Source organism: Danio aesculapii, chromosome 18, assembly GCF_903798145.1.
Source record: "Danio aesculapii chromosome 18, fDanAes4.1, whole genome shotgun sequence".
Lineage (NCBI taxonomy): Eukaryota > Metazoa > Chordata > Actinopteri > Cypriniformes > Danionidae > Danio > Danio aesculapii.
The window spans coordinates 9,095,799-9,108,750 of NC_079452.1; the positions used below are offsets into that span (position 1 = coordinate 9,095,799).

Here is a 12,952-nt window from a genome sequence, read left to right on the forward strand (position 1 = left end):
GTTTTTCCTTTATTATTTCAGGAAATAGGGTTGTAAAAAAACTATTTGTTGTACTCTCCAATTCACTGCGCTCTCTGAGAAACCCGAAAATGTGAAAATGGTTGATACAAATGCCCTGCTCCAAAACCTTGGGAATTCTATTTCTTTATACTGTATAAATATGTGCTGTATAGACAGCTTCCTAACTTGAACATTGAGGTTCCATTCACTCTCATGTACACCACAGAGTGCTCATGATGCTAGATTAACTCCCACAGTTGATTCCAGTGGAACATGACATTAGCATGCTGCAAAGTTAATGAGGTAAAATGCAGTGCAAACAAATGCTGGCCAAAATAGCTCATTTTGAAGAATGTGGAAATTTTTGCTTTCGATCTAAATGTAGTCATCATCAACATTTCTCTCATCCAATTCACATGAAGCACATATGCCATGTTGCTAAAAATAATATCTTAAATGTAGCATAGTTTTACTGTCTACCTTTCAGACAGCAGGCAGAAAGCTGTCTATTACCAAGTTCATCATCATATCCCTGTGTCCATCTGTATAGCAAAGCAAAGTAAATAGCAAGGCTATTCAATTAGTTTGTCATGAGGGCCAGTTCATGAAAAGCATCCAAAATGAATCGCTGGAGAAATATGACTTGCAATATGAGTGATGACACAACCGCATTTAAAAGCCCATATGTTGTATTTTTGCTCCTTAAGACACCCACAATGTTAATATGTTGTATTTGAAACTACATAATACCAGTGCATTGTACAATAGGCTTTTTTTTTACAAATATATTCAAATGTTGTATTTCAGAGCACAACCAAAAGCAGTGCATTGCTTAAGTAGGCTTCTTTTACATTCAAACACATTCATATGTTACGTTTTGAACTGCATACATTATATATAATATATATATTATAAATGGTATCTACAAAATATATCTTGTTTACATTGCACTGAAAGTCAAGCATGAGATGTTTTCTACTGGGCATCGCTCTGCTTGCTTTACGTTGGAAATAACGAACTTAGTGTTAAAGACGTGATATGAAAACACCCCGCTGCTATAGTTAAAAAGAAGCCAGCAGAAGCGTTTAGGATTAACGGTGATGAATTAAAGCATGGTTAATAGTGAAATCAGCAAATCATTGCATCCCTAATAACGATATCAGTGCAAAAGGCCCTTTCTACAAACATATCCAATTGTTTTCAGCTGGTTGCACCACTCGCTTGTCGGGTGACTCACGCTCTTCGCAGCCTTCAACTGCAGCTCGTGCTGTAATGAACAGAAGCACGTCTCTTCATAGCTAAAGCGGCCGTTTTTTGACTGAACTAAATTTATTTTGGATGTCTTGATCACACTATTTGGAGGGCCGGAACAAATTACCTCGGGGGCCAAGTTCGGCCCGCGGGCCGCCAATTGAATAGCCCTGGTATATAGATAATCCTAGTATATAGCTAGCGCCAGACAGAATCTGCAGACATTTTTTGCTATTTCTGCAGAGAATTTTGTAAAAAATCTGTGGATTTATGTGGAATCATTTTAGGAGTATCATAACTAAAAACTTAATATAGGAAATAAAAAATAATACATTTTTAACTTTTGTTTAATGTCTACAATGCAAATTCAATTAGATCCACTAATTTGGCAAACAAAGCAAGTCTCTGATATTCTAGATCTTCTAAAAGGCAGAAAATATTACTTTACAAACTGTATTAAATAAATCATATTATATTGCTATGATTATATCACAATAAAATAAGTTTTGAAATTAATAAAAAACTGAATAAATATCAATTTACACACATTTACACAATACATACACTAATACAATAATACATTCAATTAGATCCACTAATTTGGTAAACAAAGCAAGTCTCTGATATTCTAGATCTTCTAAAAGGCAGAAAATATTTCTTTACAAACTGTATTAAATAAATCATATTATATTGCTATGATTATATCACAATAAAATAAGTTTTGAAATTAATAAAAAAACTGAATAAATATCAATTTACACACATTTACACAATACATACACTCAATGTATAGCTAAAAATCTGTGGAAATTTGCACATTTCTGCACACGCAAATTCCATGTGGGCCTATATATAGCTGCTTATAAATACAGTTGAAGTTGATTTTTTTTTTCTTTTTTAAATATTTCCAAAATGATGTTTAACAGAGCAAGGAAATGTTCACATTATGTCTGATGATATTTTTTCTTCTGGAGAAAGTCTTATTTGTTTTATTTCAGCTTGAATAAAAGCAGTTTAAATTTTTCAACGGCCATTTTGAGGTCAAAATTATTAGCCCCTTTAAGCTATATATTTTTTTGACAGTCTACAGAAAAAAACATCATTATACAATAACTTGCCTAATTAGCCTAACCTGCCTAGTTAACCTAATTAACCTAGTTAAGCCTTTAAATGTCACTAAGCTGTATAGAAGTGTCTTGAAAAATATCTAGTCAAATATTATTTACTGTCATCATGGCAAAGATAAAATAAATCAGTTATTAGAAATGGGTTATTAAAACTATTATGTTTAGAAGTGTGTTGAAAAAAATCTTTTCCGTTAAACAGAAATTGGGGGAAAAAAAATAAACGGGGGGCTAATAATTCAGGGAGGCTTATAATTCATTATAATTCATTATATACAGTTCAACTGTATATAATTTTTTTACAGCGCGTTAATGAATAGAAACCAAAAAGCTCTTAGGAAGCAAAGTATATACTGGACGTTTATACATGGACACTATTAGTTGCTGATTTTACACTCGCGCTTAGTGATGGAGTTTCGTTTTCCTTGCGAATCACAGTGTGTCAGAATGTGTGTGCCATATGTTCATGTGACATAAAGCCGACAACAGGACCTGCCCCCCCCCATCACACACACAAACCCCCTTTGCCCCCAAAGTCCTAAACAATGCCCTGTAACAGCACTAAACATCTGTGTCCTCACCCCCTTCAGACGCCTGCAGTCAAGTACACATCTTTCCTGTAAGTGTGTGCGCACTCGCTTTGATTACGGATTACCAGTCTTCCTCTAATCCTGCTTATCTGCTACCTCTGTCCACTGTTTTGCTCACCCTGAGAAACCGGGCTCTCTTTTCCATTGAAATGGAGCTAGCGATTAGCTGGGAGATTTGTGATCATGAGCGAGAGACAAAAGAGGGATTCTGCTCTAACTCTGGACTCTGATCAGACTCGTTTGTGTATTGTTTCAGCTGAGGTCGTGTTAGAACACCTCTGACATCACTATTTATGACAGGAGGGCTTTGGCGGCACATACTCAATTATTCTAGGTCAGTATAGTTCACGGTGAAGGGCAGGGGTGACCAGGCCATCGCTCACACACAAACACACACACATTAAACAAAGAGCACTCTGTCTACTGCTCAGCTCATATTATCGCTAAGTGAGTGTGTGTGTGTGGTTTGGGGGGGGGGTTAGGCTTGGGGGATTAATCCCATAAACTGAGGCTCTAGATTCCCCCCACTGCCTTTACTCCCTGACCCTCGGCTTACATGAGGATCCAGAAAAGCAATACTGACACACAAACTCACTCTTCGTTCAGTTAATATGATTTTTTTTTTCAATACATGTCATGCATAAGATGAGTTTTACGGTGATGTGTCGCATACGGTCCTCACCCGGCTGAGGTGGCGTCTCTTGCTGCCTGACTGCCTGCTAGACAAAAGCCACAGAGACAGAGAGACAGAGGGGCCAGACATCAGGCGGCCCCAGGCTCCATCACAACACACTCCTCTTTCATTTTTAATGTGCATAAGCCCCACCGCACACCTGTCGGCTTGTACACACACACACACACACACACACACACACACACACACACACACACATGCAAACAGACATTTATGTAGCTCTAGAAAACAAGACATGCTCTAGACTTGTGTTGCTTTCCAAATAAATGATCAAATTACAATGACTGCAGATTATCATACCTACTAAAAGAAAACAAAAAATATGTAAAGAATGTATTTAATGGAATTTTTGATGTCACCTGGTATTGTCGGATGTTTTGTCACAGTTGTGTGGCTTATAAAACTGTGTAAACACACAGAACGTGTGTGCAACTCGATTAGTGGCCAGAAGAGGGCGTAATAGTTACCAGTTACCATACATTATTATACTTGCTTTGTTTTTTTGTTGTTGTTTTTTTACTTATCTATAACAATCATGTGATACTTTAATAATTTATAATATCATCTTATCCCTCTACAGCCCGCGTTAAGATAAATCTATAAAAATAAAATATTTAACTGTTTTTCTTATTTTGGAATGGCTTAACTTCAGATGCTGTAAAAAAATTTGGGGAATTTGTTTTAAGGTACTTTATGATGTGTTGCCATATGGCAACAACATCCAATAGTGCATCTAACTTTAAAAAAAATTCTAATTTAGAACTTTACTTATAATTAATAATTTTGTTGTTTGTTTTGATTTAATTGGTGTTGCAGTATTATAAGCTTTAACACAGAACGTATAAATGACACCTTATCCATACTTTAAAACAACTCCTATTTCAACAGTTTTCATTTATTCCATTCTTTTTTTGGTGAATATTATTGAAAACAAACATAATGTATTATCATGTATACAACATACAATAAATATAAATATTGTCTCCAATAAATATTGGATAAATATATACAAACAATAATAAATATATACAAACAAATAAATATATACAAACAAATCTGAAACATCACCTCCAGTTATGATGACATACATCATAAGTGGAGGTGATGTTTCAGATTTGTTTGTGGATCTGACATAATTTGATCCTTTGTTTTTATTGACGTTTACATTTGCATTCAGCAATCACTCACAATAAACGCCAGCCTGTCAGAAAAACATGCATGTCATGTGACTTAACCAAAGCACATCATTGGCTACGCTAAGGTCTTCTCTTTCCAACAAAAGAATTAGATCGTCGTTCTTTAAGAAACAGTGGCAGGGAAATGAACATAAATAACATGTTGCCATATGGCAACACTGTGCAGTAGGGTTAAAATCTTGACATTAATTTATTTAGAAATCAGCTATAGATTGTTTTCAAATGGTGTCATTGACGATGCGTAAAATTAAGATGGAAGGCAGGAAGTGATTGTTCTACATAGGAATTGCTATCAGAAAATCGAAATGTTTGTTTTGTGTTGTTTATAATTTAAATCGGCCATAATAAGAAATGCCGAACAGCATTTATAGACTTTCAAAAGATTTTGCTCATAAAGGTGGGAACATGAGAGGAAAGCCTAAGTAGAATTCTATCTTGTTCTGTTAATTCCAGGCATCAATTAATTCAATTTAAAGTAATGCACAGACTGCTCTACTCAAAATATCAAAAATTGCACCAAATTTTTTCTACCATTTCCCCTACATGTGACCGGTGTAAGTGTGCTGAAGGCTCCCTGACCCACCTCTTTTGGACGTGTCCAAAACTTAATGATTTCTGGTGTGACATATTTAAATATTTTCTGAGATGTATGGTTTTACCTTTACACCTGACCCAGAAATTGCTATATTTGGGTACTCTCGTTCTCTGCTGGATTATAATGTGTCCATGCAAAGCACCATCATTTATGGAATGGTTATTGCTAAGAGTGTCATTCTAAAGCTGTGGAAATCAAATTCTATTTCTCAATTTAAAACATGGTTAACTTCTCTCACTCAAATATTGCACATGGAAGGAGTCTGTTATGGAGTTATTGATAATCTTGCTAATCTTGCTTTTACAATTTTTACAAGCAGCAGTGTAGTGCTTAATAGGCTCACTACCCCTATTGACTGTGTCTTTGTATTTTCATTGAAAGCATTTATATGACCTAATTGTTTTTAATAATAACTTGATTAAAAAAAAAAGAAAAATTTATCATTTTTTAAAAAATCTTTTCTTTATTTTAATTATTATTACCAATTTTTTCTTTGGATTATCATGCTTATTTCTTGTGTTTTTTATTGTTGTTGTTTTTGTTGTTTGGTAATTATTAAATAATGTAAAACTAATAAAAACACTTGTTATAAATTTAAATAAAGGTGGGAAAATTCAAGAAACTGGCTAAAAACGGAAGAAAAGGCGGCATGTAATCAACATTTATTCAATACATACATGTGTACAAACTTTTTTTTCAACGTGATAATTCATTTGACGGCACCATTAAATATTATATCCAGACCTAGCTATGTGTATAAATATGTTATTGTGTAAAAATCCGATACAAACACCACCACTCTTATACAAAGTCCAGGAGTGTATAAATAACATACCCTGCCATGTAATCGCTACAATGAAATCTCTTGTTTTGAAAAAAAATCTAACTTTTTACTGGCATTTTGGTGGAATAAACGACCAAGCAGTGAATGTTTGTTGATGCAAGTTCATCGACAGAACATAAAAGAAATGCTGCCCTTGCGACAAAACTAGACGGTTGTTATTGTGAAGCACTTTTTCTCCCTTACAAAAATAAATAACAACGTAGACTATGTGTCCACGCTTTTGTATGCTTTCACTTGTTATTTCTTGATGTCTGGAAGATATCCGCATGGGGGAAAACTATAGTTATGTATAATAAAATGTTTTTAAACCACATAGTAAAGGGTATAATGTGTACAACTCTTTGTTAATGAATGCTACAGAATAGTGTAGCATAGTGATCTGATAAACTGTAATAAGTCCTGTAACGCTAGAGTAAACCATGTATTGTGATGGTGTATAATTCTAGAGAAGAAAACCTATAATTATAAAAGCAAATTGAATAATTTGTTTATTAGTACATATGTGTTGTACCACAGCAACAATATAATTACTATGACACTTTAATTGAAGTTATTATCTATTGTATGCTTCCAAACCCTATAGTACTTACTATAGTATTTTTTCATGTAACGTAGCTTATACGTGATCTACTGCCTCAATGACAGGCAAATATGTTTTATTTCAGTAGAAAACTTGGACCTCTGCATTTTGTAAGGATCATGCCTAAAATATGTGATGATTTTTATTTATATCTCATTTGAGATATGGTGTAAATTGCAAAAAAATACGGACTTTCCCCTGTTTCCCATTCAGTTTTTTTACTTTCCTGCCCTCCATCTGAGTTTCGAGCGTCACCAGAACCTCGTGGTTGAAAACAACCTATTGGATGAATTAAGGTTGATGGTATGACAAAATTGTGGGTGAATATTAGGAGCATATATTTCAGCCCATAATCAGTTCCTTTAATAGTTCCAGCACTGTTACAGTTAGTGTTTTTTTCCTTGCTGTGTCCTTTATATTTTTATTAGGTAGTAATTTGTTAATGAAAGCAATATGGCACTGAAGGTTGTGCTATACTGTGAATAGGCTCCATGTTTAACCGTTAACTCTTCATAGTTTATTGCTTAAATGAACACCCTGTATTTTCCAACTGTAAGAAGAATCATGTAGAAGATGTTCACAGTATTGGCCTTGTCTGTTTGATTTACATCAGTGTTAACTGAGAGCCGCAGAAATGTCCTCCAGACTCTGTTAATGGTGCTTTATGGATTTCAGTAACCTCTGTACACTGCAGTTAAATGTCATTAGGCATGCCACAAATAGAGAAAAAGCAGCATGGCTAATGGTGAGGTATTTGCCTTCTCTGCCAGCCTGTTCTCCGCTCGATAAATGGATCTGGGTGGGGGACAGTTAGACGTCCATCACCGGTTTTCCTGTCTAATCTGTGATTTTTATTTCTTTTGTCATTTTTGAAGCAATATTTGTTCTGGCCAGCTGCACATTGGAGCCTCCTCCTCCACTCCACAGAGCTCACAGGGGCGTTAATAGAGGAAAACATGGATTGGGGGCCCCATGGAGGGCAGGTTCCATAGTTGTTAAGTAAAGTGTGTTTAACAACAAGTGGCATAGGAAAAAGGAAGTCACAACATTTGTAGGGGTGTCTTATTAGATGTTGCATCCTGTCGTTAAATGTTCATGAATAAAATGGAAAAAGCTAAAAGAGTGAGATTAGAGACATGTACAGTACATGTCATTCATTTTCTCATTTGCACGTCATTTCATTTTAACGTCATTTGCCTTAAAATTACAGCAGTAATATGTTTTGGAATCATTTTTATGACATCTGCTTAAATACCTGTTAGGTTGTTAAAAAAAAAACACAAAAAATAGCACTTCAAGTTTTTGCTGACAGTTGGTTTACAGCTTTTCTGATCTCTGTTGTTGATAAATTAGGATTTAAAATCTAAAAAGTTTGCTATTGTTTGACTGGAAATTCACTAGTAGGTGAGATGTGTTTATGAACACATAATGAACGAAGAGAGTAAAGTTGTTTTATTTTAAAGCTGTAAAACTTTACAATTAAGAGAAAAAAAATGCTATTTTAATCTATCCTCAGCATCTGACCAGAGAGGTGAAGTATATATGGAACTAGAGTCCTATCTGTGGAAGTTTGTGATCATAAACATTAACAAGGCTTTTTACACACTGTTTAAAGTTTCATGGCTTGAGAAGCTCTGTAGATTCTGGGATTTGCTGTTGTCAAGGCAGCTTGTGTGTGTCATTCATTGTGTCCTCAGTGTATTGAAGAAGTTATTACAGAACATTTCTCAAGTATAATCTCTTGCTTGTTTAGGTTGAATCAGTTCCACATGGAGTCAGTAGGGACAGGTTAAGTTCAGAGGTTGCTTCTGCCCAAGAAAAGGGGGGTCCAACTGTCCCGGCACACCTAATTGGAAACCATTACCCATTTGGCTTGACGCCTGCATCTGTGATGCAAGACTCGCGCTTTCAACCACTTAAGTGAGTATTACTGACCTCTTCCCTTCCCAAGAGTGCTACTGTATTATCACTTTAATTCTCATCATCACTAAATTGCACAGACAAATAAAAACAACTGAACATGAAAAGCACTTCAGCTATTTATTCATTATTGTAAAGAGAATTATAGTGTTCTACTTTGAGAAATAATAACAATCTTTTTTAACATGGTCGAAAGATTTTGCAGTACAGTCTCGAAAAAGTGTCTGTTCACTGTATAATATATTAATGCCATTGCATTAGATGATGGAATATCATTGTCAGTCTTGTTTAAGCTAAAATTGACATTATGTGTGGACAAACCTTGAAAGCCTCCAATGCAATTTCATGAGCATCCTTCTCCCTTTTTTAATGTCTCATTGTTTTTAATTCTCATCTTGTGTTTCACTTGTAGCCTGCCCCGTCAGATGCCCCATGCAGTGCCCGCGGCCAGTGTTCCTGAGGAATATTTGAGAGGGTTTCGTCCTTATGCCACGGCTGAGGAGCTCCGCATGCCCTCCTTGCCTTTGGGGCTTGATCCTGCCACTGCTGCAGCTGCTGCTGCCTACTACCACCCTGGATATCTGCCCCATCCCTCCTTCTCTCACTACAGGTACACAAACACAAAACCACTAATACATTGAAACACCTACAGACATTAGGTTGTCATGCTAAAGGGATATTGTTCTGTTTATGGCATGCAGACTTTTTATTATATAGCCTACTCATTTATGACAACAACTATTGAATGCCACGTTTCCCTGGGATGGTTTCTGAATTAACAATTTATTTTGAACTTGTAGGTTAATATAAATGTTGTTAAAAACATTTATAACAACTGCAGAGAGATCGCCTCCCGCGTCATTCAAACCACGTGTATGAAAACCTTTGGGCTTCCCTGTAAAATATAATGATAACAGAAAAAGTTGTGGTTGGACCTACCTAAAAGCTTTCTTAGGCTATTAATTAAAGGTGTTTTCTGTCACTGTTTAGCCTGCATTAATGCATTCAGTGTAAATCTGCACAGTTAAACATTAAAAGATCGGGATCTCAATTCAAACCCACGCATAATAAATGATAAATAAATGATAATAATTTGCATATGTTTATTAATCCTTTTATTTCTTAAAATGCACTGCATTTACATCTGCATTTGATTGAGAGAGATTCAGTTTTTACACTTTTTCAGTTAGTTACAAACAATTAAATAACAGAGAAATACTGGGAGAACAGTTTAAAATCAACAATTATCCACCTATAATGATGATTTCTACATTTAGCATTATTAGCAACAGTAGCAAAGATCATTTTACATATTGAAGATTTTCCTTTTTTTCAAGCTGCTTTCTTGATTTTTATTTTTTATTAAAATGACAGGTTCTAAGTTCAGTTTGTTAAAACCAATGTTTTTTGCAGTAATATTTGTGTATAATTGGAAAGAAAATTACATTTGTCTTCTTCCTTTTTTGCTGATCTGAAAAATTCTCCAGTCCATGACTCAAAAACCGTAGTGTGATCTGAACTATGAGATTTGTGATTCGTTACACCAGTGGTTCCCAACATTTTTTTGCCTGAGACCCCCTTTTCCCCTAGAAAAAATTGTAAACCCTTATTTCACATTTAATAATATTATCACTCATATAAGTTTGCAGTAGGTATGTCAAAAAAAGGACTGTTTGTTTATTACTATATCTAGATGTGTTTATGCACAAATAATAGCCTAATGTAAAATATAAAAGCAAAACATCAGTAGGCCATTTGTATTGGGTATACCTTGCGGTATTGAGGATGAGTCGTCTGCAAATGTCTTATTAGTTTGGACGGTCTTATACATTAGTCAGCAAGAACTTTGTCATAGATAATCCCCTGTGGCTGGGTCAGGGACTTTTTGCTTCGAGAAAATGAAACAAAACCATATTTCAGGTAACTATCTTGGTGTTTCCAGTATTGCTATCGCTGTGACCCGAAAGTTTGGAGCTTCCTCACCTGGGTCCAGTAACTAAGGCAACATGAGTGTTCTCCTAATTGTCCACTGCTAAACAATTTTTTAAATATCAGGCGACCCACTCAAAAAGCTTGCTGAGGCCTTCTTGTGGGCCGGGACCCCCCTGTGGGGAACCGCTGTGTTACACCACTACTATAGGGCTTGCTAGGTATTGGTAGATGCTCAGAAATACAACGCAATGTTTTGTAAAAGCCACAATGTTTGAAAAAATAGTATGACTAATGTTTTCTGTCTGGCATACAAGTGGTCATTATATTCTCTACATTACTATATTACATTTAAGGAGGCACTACACTAAATTCAAAAACATGTTGTAAGTTACAGATCTCAAACTTCTTCCTAAGTCCTCCCACTTTCCAATTTATGCATGTTGTAGGAGATGAGTAAATAGCAAAGAAACCAAACGAACAATAACTCGAGCAACAACTGATACACATGCCTCTATGGATTTTGTGACATTGTGCAGTGCTGAGTTGTGGATAAACATGTTGTGTTGCATCCTGTCACATTGGCTAGAAGCTTAAAGCAACAAAGTGACCATTGCAAATCTATTTCTGCTTCATTTCAGAAAATAGCACAAACACTTGGATGTATGTTAGAAATAGAATGGGTGTCAGTTTACTGTCAAGGAATTGTGTCCAGTGTAGACAAGATCTCTGACTATAATGGGTTAATAATGATTTTTAGTTGCAATGCACAAGATTTTACATTCAGTGTAGAAACGAATGTAATATTTAAGAAAGATTTTTATTGCGTATGTCTTCAGAAAGACCATCATTTCATTGCAGATTTATTTGTAAGCAGGTTGGTTCAGTCTTAGCAGAAATTGTGTACATTGTGTTACTTTTGATAATTTTTTTTTAAATCAAGATGAACCATCAGTGACCATCTACAGGGTTTCTGCGGGGTCTTATATCTCAAAATCCAAGTTTTGGGCCTTAAAATAAAAATTCCTAAATTTACTAAAATACTGTGTTGTAGGTCTTAAATCTTTTAAACAGGTCGTAATTTTCCTTTATGTATTCCTACCCAATCTGGCCAAAACCCATACAATCACCAACAATACATCTCACTAAAACTATAAACTTTTTATTTTAAAAGGTAATTTTTTACTTTATTTATCATAATGGTTTAATTATTTTCCCTACAATAACATTTGTTCAAAAGTTCTCCTTGTATTTACTGCTGAGGACACCAACCTGGTCCGTAGATTTTGTTGATTATACTTTTAAAACATTTTTTCATTTTTTTTTATTTTAAAGAAAGTTTATGTTGGGAAAAAGTGTATGGACACTAGTAGAGCTTGCTTGTTTTTACACAATATTTAAACTATTTAGCTAATAAATAAAATCTAAAATATTTTAATTGTTTATCATTGATGTATTATTGTATTATTAAATGAAACATTTTTTATATGTCAAATAAAAATATTTTCCATCTAGGCCATTTGAAAAATTCTTTAGCCTTTAGCGCCTGCCTTATGAGTCTAAAATTTCATTCATAATGGTTAAAAATGTCTTAAAGTCTTAAATTTAACTCGGTGAAACCAGCAGGAAACCCTGATCTATATGCAACTGTTACTCAATCATACCATTCGGTGTTTACTTTCCAGCTTCCTATCAAAATGAGTTGTTTCAAAGAGAATCTGCTAATTGTAGGTATGCATAAAGAATATCTCTGTCTCTCTTAGAATGGACGATCCATTCTGTCTATCAGCGCTGAGGTCGCCATTCTATCAACTGCCTGCAGGAGGTGCTTTACCTCCTCTGCACCCCTCTGCAGTACACATGCACCTGCCTGGGGTGCGTTACCCTGGAGACCTAAGCCACCCCTCGCTGTCCAGCCTACAATCTGAGCGCTTGTCTGAAAGGTATGCACAACCACCTGGAATTATGCTAACAGAAATCTGTAAATGTATCAACACCTCACGTCATCACATTAGTATCTAACTACTTTAAATAATTTTTATGATTTTTGTTCACATTTAATAAATAATTAAATTTTTCAGAATTGTTTTTTCCCCACAAGCTAATTTTTGAGTAGCATAGCTGTAATGCTAATTAGCTACTTTTTAATCTTCAGTAGGGCAGATCGACTAGTTATTATTTATGAAACATGAAGTTTAAAAACATGAAAAATGAAAGCACAACGTTCAC

General features: G+C 35.0%; 1 protein-coding gene across 3 annotated transcripts in view; it reads left to right on the top strand.

Moving 5' to 3' along the window:
• Positions 1 to 12,952, top strand: part of gse1b (Gse1 coiled-coil protein b) — a 352,884-nt gene that overhangs the window by 325,112 nt on the left and 14,820 nt on the right. For all 3 annotated transcript variants that reach the window (XM_056478137.1, XM_056478138.1, XM_056478139.1), the window contains 3 exons: positions 8,628 to 8,794; positions 9,207 to 9,404; positions 12,487 to 12,666. In XM_056478137.1, the coding sequence (XP_056334112.1) occupies positions 8,628 to 8,794; positions 9,207 to 9,404; positions 12,487 to 12,666 (545 nt within the window). The remainder of the gene's footprint in view (positions 1 to 8,627; positions 8,795 to 9,206; positions 9,405 to 12,486; positions 12,667 to 12,952) is intronic.